This window comes from Neodiprion lecontei, chromosome 4, assembly GCF_021901455.1.
Source record: "Neodiprion lecontei isolate iyNeoLeco1 chromosome 4, iyNeoLeco1.1, whole genome shotgun sequence".
Lineage (NCBI taxonomy): Eukaryota > Metazoa > Arthropoda > Insecta > Hymenoptera > Diprionidae > Neodiprion > Neodiprion lecontei.
In genome coordinates, this window is record NC_060263.1 from 37,154,141 (window position 1) to 37,175,374 (window position 21,234).

The 21,234-nt window shown below is 39.3% G+C and overlaps 1 protein-coding gene across 3 annotated transcripts; it reads left to right on the forward strand.

The window, feature by feature from the left end:
* Positions 1 to 4,401: 4,401 nt before the first annotated feature.
* LOC107217181 (protein twist) lies at positions 4,402 to 20,843 on the forward strand. 3 transcript variants are annotated; one of them, XM_046739061.1, is made up of 3 exons: positions 4,402 to 5,355; positions 6,278 to 6,524; positions 20,728 to 20,843. In XM_046739061.1, exons 1-2 carry the CDS (start codon positions 4,434 to 4,436, stop codon positions 6,415 to 6,417), a joined length of 1,062 nt encoding a protein of 353 aa, XP_046595017.1. In that variant the 5' UTR covers positions 4,402 to 4,433; the 3' UTR covers positions 6,418 to 6,524; positions 20,728 to 20,843. The 3 variants fall into 3 exon arrangements, with proteins under 3 accessions (XP_046595017.1, XP_046595019.1, XP_046595018.1); XM_046739063.1 differs by lacking the exon at positions 20,728 to 20,843 and adding an exon at positions 15,668 to 16,132; XM_046739062.1 differs by lacking the exon at positions 20,728 to 20,843 and adding an exon at positions 10,212 to 12,816.
* The last annotated feature ends 391 nt before the right edge of the window (positions 20,844 to 21,234 follow it).

The following is a 21,234-nucleotide window of genomic DNA, read 5'->3' on the forward strand; positions in this document are numbered from 1 at the left end:
TGCTGACGATTCGCGATAAAAACGCTATTCGTCATAAAATATTCGCAAATCGCGTACCGACGTCAAATTTCAGGTTTTGAGCGCAGACTTTTTTTTAATCAGTCGATTTTTACACTTTAAACCAGCGCACTTGCGCTGCCGGGACTTTATTGTTTATTTGCGGATTTAAAACTTACTTCTTGCACTCTACTCTCAAGGTTCGAAATAGATTTTACACTTGAGAATTTCCGACCGCCAATTAGCGCCGGAATTTCGACCTGCACGCACGATACTTTAGGGTCTCAAACGTACAGTTTATACTTGTTTTATATACCTATGCATATTTTTATTTCTCTTTCTCAATTTAAGAATCGGGGAATGAATTTGTCGGCTGTGAATCACCGTACAATTCAGCTATTCCGAAAATGGTGAAAAATCTCGAAACGGCGAGTTTCCAAAAAGCGGACTGACTCAGGCTTGAAATGAAATTTCGCGCCCAGTTTGAATGTATTTTTTTCAAAGAATCGAACATTTCCTTCAAGCGTCAAGAATGAATAAATTCTGCGTTCAAGGAAAAGCTATCTTGTTTAATAGCGATGGTTACCAAGCTAAATATAATCGATGCATCGATTAATCGAGTCCAAAAAATACTCGAACACGACTCGATTGAATCGGTAAAAATTAATCGTGTAATCGATTATTTCGTATTTTAAAACGGTGCGTTCGAAACCAAAATTTCGTAAATTTCAGCTCGTAGTCTTAATAGCGGAAAAGTTTTTTTTTATAATTTACAGTTTCATTCGAAATATTTTTCAATATCAGGTAAAAATATTCATTTATCTTTCACTTATTGTATCAAATAGGTATCTTAGTAAGTAAGACAATAATAATAATTGATGCTTTAATCCCATAAATTGATATTATATTGCGTCGTTCACGGGTGTAAAAAGCAAAAACCGATTGTGAGAACAAATAATCAAGTCGGTCGATTAATCGAGTTTGAAGAATGATTGTTTTAATCAAATATCTATCATTTTTGGTCATTATCACCATATTATCACCCGTATAGGTAAGTATTTAGAATATTTTACGAAAGGTTGTTGAAAATGAAACAGCCGCTGATCTGATTCTCGACGATAAGCGTCTTCTTTCGCTCTATCTACATATTACAACCATGACACACGGCATCTGACAGTTCCTGACTTTTACATGATTATACATGAAAAGAGTAGCCAACGATAGCGATAAGCGGTGAAGTCCGGTCAAAAAAAAAAAATAAATAAAAAACCTCTTCCTAGACGTAATTCTGATTTTTCAAAGAACCCCGATTCTCGTCTTTGAATATTTATAAATATAAGACTGTATTAGGTATAAACCGTCGCACTGCTGCACGCATAACGAGATGATAAAATAATTATACGTTAAAGAGCGGGGTAAAAATATTAGTCCAAAGTTCCGAATGCAGAACACCCCGAAGCAGGAAAAGAAGGGACGAAAAAGATTAAGAGAAGAAAATTAACGTGAGTGATGGCAACGCGGTGTCGGTTTTAAAAATAAGCCAACTTCGTATTGCTTAAAAAATATATTCGCGGGCGCTGCGGCAAAACCGAGAGAGCTTTATACAGCTGCTGTGCTTTTCGGTGTCTAATGACAAACTCGGCAGCGTCTACGCCAAAATTGGAATGCACCTAACGCCTGCGTTATACTTTCTATTTAACCAGCATTAGTTAACTTATATGCCTCCCTGATTGATAACGAACGGGATTGCGAGGACGTGTTTGTTGTGACAGAAGCAAGCCGTACGAGCCAATAAATTCCCGCCAGTGCGTTTCGCCGTGACAAAAAAAAAAAAACAAAAAAAAAAAAACTAACTTTTAAAAATACCCTTCCACCGGCAATCAAACGGCACTTGTATTCACCGCGCGCGGTGAAAATTTGAGTGACAATGAAAGTTTGCGAATTAAATAATAGACGATTCGTTTTATTTCTAGGAAATAAAGAAAAATAAGAAAAATTTATCGAGTAGCTTCACTGAGAAAAATTTCATTTGTTACGGTAACTAGAAAAATTCAGTGAAACAGGTATCGTGAAAAAAACTGTTTGAATATTGTTGAAATTACGAAAAACGACGTACGCCTAACCATTTTGAGCTATCGTCGATCCTTTTTTGGTTATTGCAACGCTGAATCAGTTTCTGAGGTTTACTCGACTTTTTTAGTTAAACGAGGCTTGAACGTCAATTTATCGTTGCACGAGCGTTAAATTTTCGCAACAGTCGCAAGAAAATCTAGCAACATTGATCGTAATGAGAAAGAATAGTAACGGATACTAGACTTTTTGGTAGCAGATAGAAAACTAATTTTAGTAAAAAATGGAAATAGTTAAGGACTGAGCGGTAACCGGAACTAAAAATTTCTTTCAGTGTTGGTTATTGGTCTAAAATCGATACTAGTTCAGTATTTCGATCACGAGTTAGGCGAACGTCGAGTATTTATTTTTATAGGGTCCATTTTCAAACGTACACAATAATAGAAAATTTGGAATTATAAAGCAAAAGGTTGGATTATATGTGTATGTAAACGCTGCGTTAGAAATTCCTTTAAAAAAATTGTTAAAAATCTAGAAAGTTGATTCAATTTCACTCTACGTATTAAATGTACAACATTGTACCGATGTATTGTTTACGATCAAAATATTGCGATATTTAATTACCTGATGAAGAACAAAGAGAACATCTGTTTCCGTGAGTCTGTAGAAAATAGTCTTCCGAGTAAAATGAGCCACCCGCGAGGAGGAAATATTATTCACTTGTTAAAATCTCAAACCACTTTGGTAAGCAGTCACTTTCAAATAGCTTGAAATCACTTGAAAAATCACTTCCAAAATCGCTCGAAATAACTTGAAACCACTTGAAACCACTTCAATCGATTATAATTATCGAACGAATCTATTTTAGATTATCAACAGTTTTGAATGCTTCGAAACAAAGCATCGATAACTAATAATTTCCCCACAATTCCGGTATAAATTCAAAATTTTTCTCTACTGTTAATAAAATATAACAAAGTAATTTCACAAAAAAATCAACGAAACCCATATTTACTCTTGACGAATCAAACTCCCCAATAGTCAAAACCCTGGATATCGTAACGTAACGAATTTCTAGTAAAAAAAAAAAAAAAATTCAAATTAAACTATACACGTATAACTTTTGCTCTCTGATAAAAATCCCCATTCTGCGAGTTTGTATACTCGTATAACAAAATACATATTACACGTACGTACGTACGGATAATATTTTGCTGTTCGTCTGGAGAAAGAAAAAGCAAAAAAAAACAAAAAAAAAATCGCTACAAAAACTTTTCTACAAGAAATGATAACGACAAGAAATTGAGAAGAAAAATAGATAAATAAAAGCAAAACGAACCGAAAGACAAAGATCCGCGCTCTGCGGAGCTTCGGCAAACGACGTTGTTACGATATAAATATTCAAGATGGGTTTCTCTTTCTCATGCGCCTCCCGCTTCGCTCGGTTATCGACATCTCTCTCTCTCTCTCTCTCTCTCACTCTTACCCGAGGGAAGATTCCCACTTTCCTTCGGGCAGCGAGCGGGCACCGCGGGGGCATCCCGAGGAGGATCGAGCGGAGGCGCGGAGGGGGGAGGGGGGGGGGGGGGGGCGGGGGGGGGGGGTAGTGGGTGGGGACAACTGACAGATCGGATAAAAGAAACCCTCCGCCGGCATTCGGCGTGGCGTACGAAAGAGGGAAAAAGAAGAATCGTCGCCGGGCGGGGGAGGAGGGGAGGGTTAAGGGGTGGGGGAGAGGGGGCGGAGTTACCTCTGACGTTCCGTGCATCCACGCTCTCTCGGTTCGGTCAGCAGACCGAAGTCATCCCCCGTGTCGTCCGTATCGCGCTGATCGGCTCCTCACGTGTGCCAAATGTATATTGACAATAATAACAATAACAATAATAACGTTGACAATATTGATAATAAGAATAACAATAATAATAACAATAATAACAGCAACAATATACGTCACCGACCGTGCGATGTAAAAAATTCGTGAGAATCGAAGTGCGTAAAAAGCTCGAAGCTCCGATCCGCAAGTGTTTCGTGAATTTTTTAATATTAAATCCCGTTTTCAACGGTACGATGATCGATTCTATACCGCTTGATAATTTGCCTTGAGTGAGAAACTAGGGGGGGAGGGGGTGAAGAAGGAAAAAAAATTATCATCGACCAGGATGTTTTGAAAATATCGAAGAGTACGAATTCGCGAGGGTTAAGGGAAACAAACGGCTCCGTGCCGATGTGACGCGGGCAGAGACAAGACGAAAATTAGGATATAATTTAAAAAATCACTAGGGGTGGGTTGCATTTTTTTTTTTTTTTTTTTTCTTCTCATCTCTTCTTCTTCAAACTCGAGAGAAGCGAGCCAACGCAAACTCGAAATGCAGTCCCAGCCGCAGCAGAGTCAGTTCAGGCCCCAGGTAATATACAACCACCAGCTCGGGGGTGGTTCCGGTATACCTCACAGTGCCGGAAGTAGCGCGAGCAGCTCGCCTAACAATTACAACGAGAGATTTTCACCACCGACACACCTGCTTCCGGGTTTTCATTCCAATCCCCAGCTCTATCAGCAGCACCAACCTTACATCGTTTACGAGTTCCCGGATCAACAGCAGAAAATGCAGAGCTACGAGAGGGAGGCTCTTCACGGCCAGGGCGATTACGAAAGACGGCACGACGATCAATCCCCTGGATTTTTGTCCGATCACAGCCACGCGAGCAGGGACAACGAGGCCAGCTTTTACCTTACACCATCCCCGCAGATGTACTCCTCGGGTGAGGAAATGACCTCGGCACCGACGGCGACGACCTACGTCGGTCACCAGCCCGGGTACAAACCGGATCCGACGGAGTACAAGCCCGAGCTTGCGAAGTACAAGCCCGATGCGACGGAGTTGAAGCCGGACGTCGTAGCGACGGGCTCGACGAATCTTCAGCAAGGGTTCTTCGAGAGAGGGAGAGCCCCGGTTAACGTTTCGAAGAGGAAGCGGAAGCTCAGTACCGAAAACTGCAGCGAGTCCGACGGGGACTCCCAATCCTCCGCGGGAAAGCTCAAGGCTCGGAGGAAGAGCGGCGCTACCGTTGAAGAGATACAGAATCAGAGGGTCATGGCCAACCACAGAGAGCGACAGAGGACGCAGAACCTCAACGAGGCTTTCGCATCCCTAAGACAGATCATACCCACTATGCCGAGTGACAAGCTCAGCAAGATACAGACCCTCAAGCTCGCCACGCGTTACATCGACTTTCTCTATCAAGTGCTTCACTGCAGTACCGAAAACCGAGAGGGACTCGAGGACAACGGTTAGTAGCTAACTTTGTAGGTACGCGCGTTCTTTACGGGATGGGGAGTGAAAAATTTCAACTATCGATACTCGGATCGGCCGTTGTACGTTATGGGAATTTTTGAAAATACGCGCTGATAAAGTAAATCGATTTACCGATCGGCGACACTTTCAATACCCGATCGAGACTTCGAACGATTCGACTTTGAATTTTCGACACCGTATATCGACCGTTCCAAATATCGATCCTTGCAAAATTTCACCCGCGATTCCTTTTCTTTCTTTCCTCTCGAGACGATGCGACCTGGGAACAGAGGTAATTATTTATCTTACACGATGCGAGACTGTTTGCGGATTGTTTATAATATAAAATAATTAGCGCAGAGACGAGTTTTGCGCATTCTTCTTCTTTTCTTCTTCGTTTTACACAACTCTTTAACGGTGGCTGCGAGAACCTCGAGGCTTGAATTCGATTTTTAAATCACCGGGTGTGTTCGGCTGTTTTTCGCGCCTTTTCGTTTGAGTTACGAACTAACGAAACTCGCGCTGCCTGCCATCGGGGAACAAGTCTTACTCAATCATCCGCGCTCCTCCTCCTCTTCCTCCTCCTCCTTCAGGACCAGGATGAACAGTAGCTATCTCACTCGGCACTCTCAGACTCTCGACATGTTCGAACGAGCCGCAAACAGCCGACGTCTCATACTCGCGAGCTGGATGGAAAACAGGGACATAACTTAGTTGCGTGACTAATGACAACGCGGGACGTTAACCGGCCGATGACCGTTTTAATGATCGCATAAAATCGCGAGTTATACATCCACCTCGACGTTTCTTTCACTGCATTACAATCTCGAGGAATTTTCTTATTTCAATAATTTTTCGTATATTTTTACTTTCTTTCCTTCTTTTTTTTTTATCCTCATACTTTTCCCTTCTTTCAGGAGAACGGAGTCCCGGGAAAATTGTACTCGGAGCTAGGAAGATCACCGGCTCTTTGTCGCGAAATTACACCGCGCAGGACAAATTAACAACGGCATTTAACATGTGGAGAATGGAGGGCGATTTGAACTTTAATCTGTAATAACGTCGTCATCTTTGATCTGCATATTGTCCGGAATACTCTGGAAGCTAATTATTGTGATGTCTTCGTTTCTTCCGTGCTGCTGCTACCGTTGCAGAAACGTCCCGGTAATATTTAACTTTTAGATTAAACTTTAGATTTAGTTGCAGGTTTTTTTTTTATTAAGTTTACTTTAAGGATCAATTCAAGTGCCACTGTTTGCAGATTTCACGGCGCGTAACTTTGGCGATTGAATTATTTACACGTTCACGCAATTCCTGAAAGTCCAAGATTCGCGTTAAATTCACGTACGCGCCAAAATGTAAAACAACCGTTTGTTATATGTATGCATCTATTTGCATTTGTGTATCTTGGCGTGGATGCGAAGCCATTCTTCTTCTTCTTCACCGCGTCAATGTCTCATTTCGTGATCACGTTGAACCCTCAAGAATAGTGAAAAAGGCTGTTTTACTCTAAACGGTGAGAAAAAAGTTTGGATAATTTTGATATATTACTTCGATGCGTAAACTTTGTCGAATCGAGAAGAATTTAGAACTAAAAATCAAACGCAAAGAGAGTGACGCGATTGAGGTTGAAAGACTATTAAGATATCTGTGAACAGTTTGTTTCTAATTTTCGCTGGATCGAAAATTAGCGAAATGTAATTGTTGCGTCGGATGCGTGAGGTTGACTTAATTTCTTGGCAAGAATTGCGCCGTTTTTTATTTTTTTTTATTTTTTTTTTTTTACCTTGGACAAATTTTTCCTCGCAATTAACCGAAGGCTTGTTAAAAACGTCGACGTGTACCGGAAATAGACGTCCGTTGCTAGCGAAGATGTGCAGCAGCATAAGCAGCAGCGACACGGATATAACGATATTTCCGCTATTCTGCAACGAATAAAACTTATAATATAAAACGACACACACACACACACAGAGTTTAAACAGTTAGGCATTAACCGTAAATAATTTATGTTTCCGGCCGGTTGTGATGATGCTGCTGGTGCTGGTCTATTAGATACTTTGCAGCCGTCGAGAAATCGTCGTAACTCCGTTGACTAACACGAGATATACATTTGAATACTGTTAGCTTGCACAAACTGCGTCATGCCGCGTATCTGCAGGTTGTTAGCAAAGTGTCCGTCGCCGAAAAGACCCGTTTAACCCTCGCACCGCGTCGCCATCCTTCGATTCATAAATCCGGACTGGGATTTTCACCAACCGCAGTGAAATGAGAAACGAATTGGATTCGGCGAATCTGTGAACTCGATTTTCACCGGCGTCGAAGCCGTTCTACAAAATTAAAATCCTTCCTTTCCGACAAAACTAAACTCATCAGTTTTCCATCATAGGAATTAGAAATGATTTCTTATCCCATTTAAAATGTTACAATTCAGACGATTTTTTAATCTACGTATTTTCGAAAAAAAAAAAAACAAAAAACAATAGTCTCTTATTTCCAATGTGAACAATTTAATTTTCCACACTGTATGATTATTTCGTGTTTTCGAGATTATCACTTTCTGTTACACGTGTCAGTTGGAATTATTAGTAACGAAATTGATCGTTGAGTCGTATAAATATTAGAAACTTACGACAATAGTGTCTCAACGTCGGATTTTTCACCCACAGCTTTTATACTCACGACCGTCAAACATTCCGCGTACGATTCACTCTCAAGTGATCTTGAATTATGTATGGTAAGAAAAAAAAAAAAATAATAAAAAAAGAAGAAAATTCTCTCAAGACACCAAACTGCTTGAAAAAATGAAAAGTGTCTTATCTTTGTCGAGCATGTACTCGTAAATACGGCACATCTTATACTCTTATACCTGCCTACCGCAAGCACACGCTCCCGATTCTCGGGGGGTTAAATTTTCCTCGCGAGTTCCTACCTCTTCATTCAACTTTTCGTCACACTTGAGAAAAAGCCGCTCCGCGGCACTTAACGAGCTCAAACAAACACACGAGGTGCACGTCATTTGCACAACAAATTTATCTCCCTTATATATCCATGCATGCATATACATACCTATGTACATACATATATGATACAACGTAAATAGACGGTATTTTTACTCCGTAAAAGCAGTGGTTTCTTTTTCCCGTAAGAACCGCGTTTTATATGGCAGTTTGAAAAACCACGGTGCAGGAAATACTAAATACAATCGATGGAAATGTCGGAGATTAAACAGAGCGGTCACGCACTTGGGAATGTCGAGGGATTTTTAATTTGGTCATCGAAAAAACTAAACACATCAGTTTTCTATCGTGGGAATTAGAAATGATTTTTTTAAGTTAACTAGTTTGCTTTTTTCGTCGAGAAAATCAAATTCGCTTGAGCTAACTGTTTTCTAAATCATATTCTTCTTCAATTTCAATTGAATTTCAGCCGAATATAGAGTTAATAATCTGTACGATCTAGGTTTTAGTAACTTACCAGAAACTGGGGCAAATTTCAGTTAAAACTAGCTTTTAGTAACTTACCAGATACCGGGGAAACTGTCAGTTGAAACTAGGTTTTAGTAACTTACCAGATACCGGGGAAAATGTCAGTTGAAACTAGGTTTTGGTAACTTACCAGAAACTGGGGCAAATTTCAGTTAAAACTAGGTTTTAGTAACTTACCAGAAACTGGGGCAAATTTCAGTTAAAACTAGGTTTTAGTAACTTACCAGATACCGGGGAAACTGTCAGTTGAAACTAGGTTTTAGTAACTTACCAGATAACGGGGAAAATGTCAGTTAAAACTAGGTTTTAGTAACTTACCAGATACCGGGGAAAAATATCGTATGGAAAACCTTTTTTTTTCCCCAAACAAAATTCGTGACCACCCTGTTAAAAATCGACGTCGAATTTTGGCGCCGGTAGAACGAAGACCAATACCTGTCTGTGTCTGTATTTCACATTATAGTGTAAAGTAAGGCGGAGTGTGTAAAAAGAAAAGATCAAGTATCGTATCTCGGCGCCCATCGGCCGCATCACCGAGGCAATGAGAGACACATTCCGGTTACAATATTATATTTTCCCAAGGCATGCACGGTGCTGCGGGTTTGAGCTTTTAAAAGCGTCTTTCCTGGTAAAGATGCTGCGAAGTATAAGGAGCTTGTAGCCCGGAGAATCCTCGTCGTGCATCGCAGTAGGTAGGTGGTAGGTATTCGTGTTTGGGTAATCGGAACGCGTAGCTCATCTCGTACACGAAACCAGCAACTCATCTCCTCTCCTCTCCTCTCCTCTCCTCTCCTCGCTGGCTGCCGTGGTAACCATAACCGTGTGAATATTTCAGAAGGGAGTTAGTTATTTTAAGCCAACCAAAGCAAACTTTCCCGCCCGTTAAAACTATGCACGACTATGCAGTTCTCGCTTTCGACGGGTTAATGATTTTTAACGCTAATGGATTTCCATCCCCGCGATTCGACGCAAAGTTATTATGGGTACTCGCGTGTCTATTTTACGGAATATGCTTATACATTACGTTCGTATGCGAAATATCGCGGGAAAATTATAGAATTTAACAATAACTGTAAGTAAAGGTAAACGCCTAACAATTTTCAAGGTGAGATTCAAGTCAATTCAATTTAATTCACACAATACATGGGAGGGGTAAAATTTTTACTTTTCACAACCAATTTTTTCGATTATAGATTGAAGTTTTTACTGTATTCACATGTAAAATCGAATAGCACTGCAGGAGGGTAAAAGTTGAAACCATTTTTTCTCCTTCTCAACATTTTCAAATTCAACAACCACCGAATATCCAAATACATTTACAAAATTCACCCTCAATGTTTTACGATATAATTTTCCCTTGCAGTTTCATGGAATACAACAAATCGTACGATAACGAAACAGGGATTTCTCGGCTACGAAGAGCAAGGCGATAGAGTTAAAAAATAAAAAATTAGCAGATAAAAAAAAAGGGTTGCGAATCAATTAATCCCTTTCCATCCACCGCCTCGATGTACCTAATCCGACTTGTTTTTCTCAATTTTTTTTTATCCTCCAAATCCTCCACATAAACGGTGCACAGCGGCGATAAATCTCTTTGCATTCAATTAAAAAAGACACGTCGGTTTCGGTCGTTCTTTTACCGCAAGCATGACAGCAGCAGCAGCAGCAGCAGCAACAGATAGTAGCAGGAGCTAACTTATTGTATCGTTATACATCGAAACGGGGATGATGGGGGGAAGACGACTTCTCGTAGCGTTGCTGCTGCAGCAACAGCAGCATCAGCATCGGCAGTATAAGCAGCTAGCGGTGATATAAAAACAAACGACAAGACTAAAGAATTTCTTTAAGTTCATGGATCTCGTCCATTCTGGATGCTCTGCATTCGGCTGCGCGAAAGTTGTTAAATACATACCGTGCGTGATTATCTCGTCCATCGTTTTTGAACCGATAGTTATATTTTTACATTATTTTATACCTCCTTAATTCTAATTCAAACATCGTATTATTCAAACTCTTTCTCTATCGCCGAGCTTACATTTGTTATAAAATTTTCACGCGTTCGTCGGACACACCACGTATAATAAATATATAAGTGACACTGGATGCGGGGAGGTAAAAAAAATTCGAAAAGACCGGGGACAGCTGTCGCGTCGTGGGGGATGATGAGGATGCTGCTTCCACGGGATCTGCATTGGTGCTTTAGACGCTCCAGGGATCGTTAGAATTTTACCTAAAACGCGCGGGAGTTGTTGACGTTGCGTGCAGTTCCACGCGATGTTTAAATATACGTGTTTTAATTTTCTTTTTAAATTTATTTATTTGTTTGTTTTTGTTTTTCTTATCTTTTTTGATCTTTTTCTTTTTCTCCCCACCCCCCGATACATTTCTCAGATACCGAAGGGGCGTAAAGTTACTTGCTTATACTCTCGTTGACCAATCGACGTTAATGCGAACAACGGACGATGTGTATTGCACGATTTATCGTACATGATACCACCGTGGCAGCGAAAACCCGCAAATCAAATGCCCGTTAAGTGTTGCCAGTGTTGTAACACGTCGGGCTGAATTCCTCGTGCCAAAAACGTTAAATTCAATTTATGACACCTCGAGATGACGGCGAACCTGCAAATGCATTTATATAGTATCATTTACGAACAGCGTGTCTGCGTGGCGAAATTTTTATAAAACGTCGGTGTGGGTTCAAAATCGAAATCAGGTTTACGATTAGATAAATACCTATAATCTAACCGAATAGATCTGTAAGTTTTTTTTTGTTTTTTTTTTTTTTTGTTTTTTTTTATCATTAGTCTCAGATAATTATAAGCTATTTGATTAATACACTCGAACGTCCAAAAAGTGCCTGAAATTCTATCGCTCTGCAATTGCGAAAGTTTATGCTATAGTTTATCTACGGTTGTCTACGCGGAGTTTTTTTTTTCTTTTTTCTTTTCTTTTTTTTTTATGCCTTGGGTTCATCGAGCCACGATTTTGTCAATTCTCTATTTTGTATATTGTCTACGAATGTGTACAATAAATCGTTTTGTATTTATGAAAAGTGTATACTTTATCTTGTATTTGTATATATGTGTATATATATATGACACGTATGAATATTAACGTATTCGTAAATAGAATAATTATTACATATAAGTTTTACATATGGTAGGTAAGATTTGTATGGAGAGATTCAGAAATGGTTCTCCTAGTCCCGTAAGTTTTACGAGCCGCATATCTTCATTTAGGTTTAATTGTAAGTTAAAGTACGCGTAGAATCTAGAATAGAACGTAAGATGTATAAGTATGAAATCAGAAATTCCGAATGCCAAGTGAAAAAATCGGCATCGTCCTAATAGTGTCGTTGCTATACTTCAGTGCCTTTTTTTTATTCAAGCCTTGGTCGTACAGTTAAAATACCAAACACTACGTAGTGCATATAGTGTGGAGTAATAAATATGCGAGATTAAGCTTCTTTCTATACATTGTACAGTGAAATTTTGAAGCTAGCTTATTCGTATTTTGTCCGCATCGTTGTTACTGTTTTATCTGTATATTATGCCATGAATCATTATACTATATATACATATAGTTTAGCCAATAGTTTTTCAGAATATTTATATATAAGTAGGTGGTTGTACGATATTTTATATTCAACAATAACGATATCGACGATAATCATTCGGTATGCCTATTTTGCAGTGGCCGGATAATGCAATAATTTATCAACACCGAACTGTGTGTGTGTGTGTGTGTCTGAGGAGAAAAAAAACACACGACAATAAAAAACAATCAAAAGCAGGATCCTCATTATCAAAGCTCGTGAAATAAATTATATACATCGCAGTGCCTTTAGTAATTTTTCATCATTTTTACAATCTGTGAAATATTAAGTCTAGAATATAGAGTTAGCTTTTCATTCCTCTGTTATTGCTACCATGCAGCTTTTGTTAGAACGTTATATACATGATACGTGGTATATTACGTTCATATTATTATATATATTGTACAGTATTTTTATATTTGAAAAAAAAAAATCGTCGGTATAATAAATAAAACGGAGAATATCGAATGATTTTGACACAACCGTTTCATTTCTCATTTGTACAGTTAATTGTGCGCGAAAAATTTCCAAAGACTGGAAGAATTTGACTATATTGTATCAGGTTCCTTGTTCCATCGACGCCCCCAAATTCGCTTTCCGGAAACGATCGTCATAAATCTCGGGAAATTTCACTTCGCAGATTTTACCAAAAGAACACGCAAATCGCAACTCGAGCAGAATCTACGAATCTTCGAAAATGTCGAAGGAGACTCTGCAGCTTCTGTCTGTCACATTGGCTCAATAAAACTGACCGACTAAACTCGACGCACGCCTTCCTTGCTCTTTCGGCTAATGGATCGCCTCGGGTTAGTGCAAATATTATCGCAACCAGACTTTACAAGCTCCGCCTCGCTCGAGTTCACGAATCGTTTCATCCGATAGAGCTTGCGCGTCATTTCATTCGTTATCGGCGAATCAGACGAGCCGGAATCTTGTCGCCAAGATTTCAGTCGCTAAAGTTCCAACTTCCGATAGCGCGACGCGTGCGGAAGTGAAAAAAAATTTGTATCTGTATACGATTTACGGTTACATAATTTTTTTCGCTCGCGTTCAAGGAAGGGAATATTTTTAAAAATTTTTATTCGTTTTTTTTCCATTTTGCGACTCGATTTTCGCTCAGTTTGGCATTTCTTTCACGGTTGATCGACGTTTTTTCGGATGCATCAAAGGAACTGTACACTGCAAGACGAAACGGAACGGCGGGAGAGAGAGGATTAAATTTTCTTAAATTTCAAGCGTGTGTTTGAGAGGCAACGGTAAGTGGGAATCATCGATATTTGATACGTAAATTATACCTGATTTTTCATTTCTTTGATGAACAATTTGCGTTCGTGTAGTTTTTAATTTCCCGTTTTTTGATTGAAGAGAAAATTATTTGAATAACAGAATTCCACAAAGTCCAATAAAAATTATGATATCTTGAGAATGGATGAATGGATTTCAATGAAAATTGGTACCGTGAGGTTTTTTAGGTGGCTAATCACGAATCTGAGGTCAGATTTGAAAAATTTAAATTTCGCATATTCAATAAGCTGAAGAAAAAAAACTAAAAACATTTGGATTTGTATGAAAATTGGTATTCTTTGATTTGTCGCGTGGCTGATCACGAATCTGAAGTCAGATTCCGAATCCCAAAATAGGGATCCAATACGGTGTAAAAAAATCTAAAAATATTCGAATTATCGTAGAAATTGGTGGGTGAAGGTTTTATGGATCACTGATGACGAATCTAAGGTCAGACATCCATTTGCAATGGTGGATGCCATTACAGTGGTTCAAAATAAAAAAAATCGTCACACTGAGAAAAATTTTATTTGTTGCAGTAACTAGAAAAATTCAGTAAAATAGGTATCGTTAAAAAATTGTTTGAACATTGTTGGAATTACGAAGAACGAGGTACGCCTAACCATTTTGCGCTATGGTCGATCCTTTTATGATAATTGCAACGCAAAATCAGTTTCTGAGGTTTACTCTACTTTTCTAGTTAAATAAGGCTTTGACGTCAATTTATCGTTGCACGAGCGTTAAATTTTCGCAACAGTTGGAAGAAAATCTAGCAACAGCGATCGTAAGGAGAAAGAATAGCAACGGATACTAGACTTTCCGGTAACAGCTAGAAAACTAATTTTCATTTTGTACCTAGAACTGTATTTTTTTATTGTGGTAAGAAATGAAAATAGTTAAGGACCGAGCGGATTTTGAAAAGCGAAGAGTGCAACAGAGCTTCATTCCAATCGGCTTACATAGTCGCCAGCCATCGCCAGCTGCCTAAGTGTGAAAGGTGGTTGCCACTAAACGATCGTTTCTAAAACTACCTCATATACGTGTATAGTAAACCGGCGCCTAAGTAAAATCCGAGTTGGCAGTTACTCCCTGTCCCGCAAATCAGCCGTACTTTTCTCTTCCGGAAGTAAATAACTCATATTCCTTCACTGTAACGATCCCCGTCTGTTCAACGTTTCTGGCATCGTGACAGAATCACTTCGTTCAACGCTTTGTCCTGCTAATGCGTACGTATAAGTAGCACAGTGTCGGATATCGGTAATGAAAAGGCAGACAATTGACACGGTCTATTAACGGAAGAAATACGTCGGAAAAAAAATACACGTGTAAATCAAATCGTCCCCTGCAATTTCAAATAATCAATCATCCATGGATTCTTTCCACGAAATGCCTGCTGCGCAAATCGTATGCCATGGTCATTCGCTTGGGCTCGACTTCGTGAATTTTTTTATGGCTAAACCACTAAAATTTGGTCAGAAATTTGTCGTTGTTGACTGAAAGAAATTTTTAGTTCCGGTTACCGCTCAGTCCTTGACTATTTTCATTTTTTACCACAATCGAAAAATATAGTTCCAGGTAGAAAATGAAAATTAGTTTTCTAGCTGCTACCGGAAAGTCTGGTATCCGTTACTATTCTTTCTCATTACGATCGCTGTTGCTATATTTTCCTGCGACTGTTGCGAAAATTTAACGCTCGTGCAACGATAAATTGACGTTAAAGCCTCGTTTAACTAAAAAAGTAGAGTAAACCTCAGAAGCTGATTTTGCGTTGCAATTACCAAAAAAGGATCGACGATATCGCAAAATGGTTAGGCGTGACTCGTTTTTCGTAATTCCAACAATATTCAAACAGTTTTTTTCAACGATACCTGTTTTACTGAATTTTTCTAACTACTGCAACAAATGAAACTTTTCTCAGTGTTGCTAATATCGAACAGATTTTCCGACCATCTTTCAGCTTCTATATCCAGAAGGTGATGAAAAAAAACCATCTTCGGACATTCAGCCTCGTGGAAGTTGAGTGCGACGAGGGAGAAGTCGAGACTTGTATACGTTGTATAACGCACAGCTTTGCGAGGGGATCTCGTCTCGGTTTTAATTCGTATAAACGAAAGAATCCTTGAGCCGTCTGTCACCCGGGTCCGTTTGCGCGGGGCGCGCCGCGATCCGTCTATGTTTAGATTAGCCGGTTTCTCAGATTCCCGTAACTGCCACCGACAAGACGAACGGACCGATCTCCAAGATGGGGAGTACGTTTCAACTCGGTTTTACGATCGCGGCTTGCCTACGGACCGACAACCGTTCTTATACTTTTCAACGATTTAACTCCTGCAGTCCGCTCAGCAAGTAGGTCTGTAAAACTTTGGCCCACCCGAGGTTTTCCACCCGCGTTTCTCATACCGCACGACGACCCCGTTCGCTCTTTCTGGTATTTGGAAATATCACAGGATTTTAGGGTGAATCGGTGAATCAGGGACGAGGTTTTCTCCCTCCTCGCCAAAGGAGGTTAGAATTTTGCAAATTTTTTTTTTTTTTTGTTTTTTGTACATGATTGTATCGCGCCTATTAAACATCGGAGATTTACGCCGAGGGGAGAATGTTTGACATATGTTTAATTTATTAGTAAAATAAAGCTAAGCGATTAAAAGTATGGTCATAAATTAAAGTCACGAGATCTAAGACTCGCTGTTTTGAATCCGCGCCATCATTCTCGTGACGTCATTGTTCGGTATTAATAGTTAGGTTAGGTTAGGAATCCTGCCGAACAGTGACGTCATGATAATTATGACGCGCAAATTAGACAGTCTCAAACACCTCTTGACTTTGAAATCGGTGGTAAATTTTACGCACTTCGCGACAAATTTGTTAGATTTTTGTTAAATTTCTCTTATTAACCCAACTATCGAATGATAGGATAAGAAAGAAGTGAATTTCGAGACAAATAACACTGGTCAACGAAATTTTTGAACAAGTAAAGTGCTTACTAATTTTGAAATACCTGTCTACCCTCAATATAAAACCATATATTCATTTTGATACGATCAGGTTTAGTTTTTTACTTACAACTACCAGTCAAATTGAATTTTTATCGATCTGGCTTACTTTTTTTGATTCAGGCTGTTCTGTCATTTATTGCAAGTAATTGACTGGTATGTATAGTAAATAACAAAATAGCCTGAATCAAAAAAGTTTGGTCAAAACGTTAAACATTCAATTTTATTGGTAGTAGCTGTAACAAAAAAACTAAACCTAAACTTTTGATCGAATCAAAATAAATACGGTTTTATAATGAGGTTAGATAGGTGTTTCAAAATTAGTAAGCGCCTTCCTTGTCACGAAATTTTTTTGACCATTGTACTGCAACACTATATATATAACCTCATTTTTGTTTATAACGACTGTACATATGTAAAAAACAAAAACTAAAAAAATCGTGTGACAATAAAACTATTCGTATCTAAAATATTTTAATATCAATTCTATTATACTAAAACATGTTCGTAATTAAATCAGTTAAAACTTTTTGCGTTACACAAATAAAAAAAAAAAAGTGAATTTGTCAAAAATGAAACGCAACGTGTTGCGCATGATCGCGGTTTCGGCGATCCAAGGGTGTTTGAGGGACGTATTCCAAATACGAGATCGTAAAATCGCGCTGCAGTTATTTCGCGACGATGACAAGACGCATGCGTGTTGGATCGCGGTGCGTACATTATACCGATTATACATGCGATGTGTCGGAGCTGGAGCTGTGGGATGCAGCCGGTTTTACTGCAGAACAAAAATGAGACGAACGAGGCAATAAACAAGTGTCGACTACAGTGATGCCGCAGAGAAGGATTACAGACGCGGAGGCATCGCGGTGTTGAAAATTTATGTATAGAACTTCCTACGCTGTATTGAAAGTTTTATTCGGATACGGAACAGTGAATTCACCATACACTGAGAAAAATTTCATTTCTTACAGTAACCAGAAAAATTTGGTAAAACAGGTATCGTTAAAAAAATTGTTTGAATATTGTTGGAATTACGAAAAACGAAGCTTTACGTAACCATTTTGCACTATCGTCGATCCTTTTTTTGGTAACTGGAACGCAAAATCAGTTTCTGAGGTTTACCCTACTTTTTTTAGTTAAACAAGGCTTTGACGTCAATTTATTGTTGCACAAGCGTTAAGTTTTCGCAACAGTTAGATGAAAATACAGTAACAGTGATGATAATGAGAAAGAATAGTAACGGATATTAGACTTTCCGGTAACGGCTAGAAAACTAATTTTCATTTTCTACCTGGAACTATATTTTTCGATTGTGGTAAAAAATGAAAATAGTTAAGGACTGAGCGGTAACCTGGACTAAAAATTTCTCTCAGTGTACATTTAATGTTCATTCAATTAGCAAATACATTAAATTTACTACGCAATTTAGTAAATTCGAATTACTTTACCGTGTTTTTCCTTTATAAATTTTAGTAAAATCGAAAATTTTCCATTCATATTTGCAATCTGATTTCGCAAATAGACAACTCTTTTGTACGCTAAATCTATAGTAAAATCACAATCATTTTTAACAGTGCGCTTATCTCGGAAAGATTTTTTACCGCATCTTCGACGATAAATTCTTGCGCACTGCACCTACCGGTTCTTTCGTTACAATCTTAAGTCCGTCACGAGTAAATCATCGCCCGATTATCCGGACCTCAATCCTTGCCATAATTGTCCTGAATTTTAAAGGGTCTCTTTTCCCAAGAGCATATCGACGCCTGTTACGAAAAGTTTAGCATGTTTAAAATTTCTTACGAAAACTAAAACGTTTCACGTAATTTGCAAAGTAACTTTAATAATCACATTTAAGTTATAGTAAGGTTATCGTAACGATTCAATTAAGTAAACCGTAATGGAACAATACAATAAAAAAATCATTGTAAGCGTAAGAAAATAGTAATTTTTTCCCAATGTTCCGTTACGATAACGTTAGTAACTTCAACCTCGTCTTTTGTACGCCATTTGTACATTTCACAGTACACGGTCAAAGAACGATACAACGTCGCGATAATAGAAATATAGAAGACCCGAAACATGCCAGTTTTCGCGGTGTAAATCTCAACGTGTTAGTTTTCGTAAGAAATCTGAGTCGTGATACTTTTCTTAAGAGGCGTCGATATGCGATTATAATTACGCGTCGAGGGTCGCGGTGTTTTGACTGTTCGACGTTGGCCCGACAAATTTAACACGTCATATTTAGACCCGATTCGATGATATTTATCCCCCGGGAATATAGCGGCCGTTACGTCCCGTAAACCACGCTGAGTTACGCGGTGGAAGAACAGGGCCTTCCATCCAAGCCAAGAAGGCTCACCTAAACCCAACCTAAGGCATACATATTCCTGAGCTCTATCCGTTGCTGTACAGACTCGCGTTGCACATGAGGTTCCACTTATACCAGGAAGATGGAAATAGATACGGCGACTGAAATTTTCTTTTTTCTTCATCCTTTCTTTTTGTTACAACGCCTATCGGTTTATATGCGAGGAAACAAATTTCAACCTCGGTTTTGAGGTACAAGGTACGGTGGCCTTGTGTACGTAAGGATGTGTAACAGCTACAGTCGCTTATAGACCGTCGACCACTTTCCAAACATCGTTCACAGCTCAACCGGTGCCACACAGTTTGAAGGAACTTGACTTTTCACACGGACTATTTCGGTTTACAATTATGACGACGTCAGGTTTACAGAGCGTATGAACTGGAATTACAGCATAAGTTCTAATCTGGGGGTAAAAGCGTGGGTAAACGAAATTTTCACCCACTTACCCTGTTACGTTTTTCTGTATGCTCGTTCGTCGCAGATTTCTCTCGCTACGATAGCTCATGATTCATTGTCATTTTGACATAGACCGAGAAAGACGTGAAGAGCCGAAAAGAATTTCGGAAGGTCCCTCCGACGGGACTGCGGGAGGAAATGAAGGATGCGATTTATTGAGGAAAGAGTCCTGGCCGATGTTGGTAGATCCCAAGGCGGAGAAGAAGGACTTGGAAGGGCTTTCGGGGTCGGTGAAGGGAGCTCGTTAAGTCGCGTAATGAGGTCCTCCCCTCGCTTAATTATCTTGAGCATTGGCTGGCAAGGACGAAGGCGGCACAAAACGTTCCTCGTGGCAACGAGAGACTTACGAAACATCGAAAAGCTTCTGTGCGATCTCTGTGTGCCTTCGTGCATGTGCACCTAGATCACATCACGGTGTAAAGTCGACTATGAGACGGTCTTCGAAGCGGAAGGCCCAGACCAGGAAACAAGATGTAAAACGATTCCTCGAACTATTCGGACGACTGATGACTTTTTAAATTGGTTTCCCGAACTCCCGCCGGATCATATCCGGGACGGCGAAAATCTCGTCAAAGTCACCGCTTTTTAATCACGTATTTTACCCTCGCTTCCAGGGAATTTAAATTACTGACTCTTTCGGCGCAATACTGAAACTGAGAATTACGAGATTCTGAAGATTCGGAGGCATTTAAATTGTTTAAATGTATATGTCTCGTTCCAATCGAAATTTCAAACATTTAACAGATCGATTCATTTTTGTGTGGTATGGATGGAAATTATTATCAACCCTCGAGTTCGAAAATAAGGATGTGTTTATTTATTTGTTTATTTATTGAATGAAAAGGGAGTAATTACCCAATACAAGTTAATAAATCAATTTTGGTACAGTTGTATATCTAAAAAATATGAAAAATATAAGTTCATGGATTTTTCAATTTTACTTTTTATAAATCTGCTAGTAACCTTCTTATAAACACGTTTTTACTTAAATGAAATAAATCAGTTATATCTGTGTTTATGTTGGCAAAAATCATTGCTCCTTGCAGTGAGGATATCCTCATCATACACTAGAATAAAATTAACGAAAAATTATTAATGTGCGTGTCAGCCTTTGACGGAACATCCAGCGTGGTGTATTTGAGATACTTTTAAGGACACGTGCATCTTATTTGCGCAGGATCCGAGCCGAGACGGGACCAGAACGGGATGGGATCTCCTGCATCTCCCCGATGTCCTGGCGCCTTACGGATGATGAATATCAGGGGCGTGTTGGGTTAGACTGTAGAGGAAGGTGGCGAGATTCCACCCCTAAGACTCACTTCCTTGTTATTTCTCGAAAGAATAAATTGCTGTTTTCTTCTTCTGCCGAAACCGCACATTGATCATTAATACGGAATGATCGTTATTAAATTGCTGGATATTTCGCACGGCTCGACGTGGATAGTAAAGTAGCTGTGATGACAAATTTCGCAATTAAACGGACATGGAAAGAATCCATTTTATTTCTTATAAACCATGCGCAAGTCTCTCGCGATTCACTTCCTTGTTATTTCAAGGTACTCGTAATTACAGTTGACTAAAAATCTGGAGGATGTTTAGTTAGATTTCGTCGGTTTAAGAATCAGCTGCGTACAGGAGAATCGGGCCTGCTGAGTCGTCTGGAGTACGTAAATCATCTCGGCGT

Coding starts and splice junctions, on each gene's coding strand:
- LOC107217181 (XM_046739061.1), top strand. CDS start 4,434: ATGCAGTCCCAGCCGCAGCAGAGTCAGTTCAGGCCCCAGGTAATATAC. Junction 5,356..6,277: donor AGAGGGACTCGAGGACAACG/GTTAGTAGCTAA, acceptor CCCTTCTTTCAG/GAGAACGGAGTCCCGGGAAA.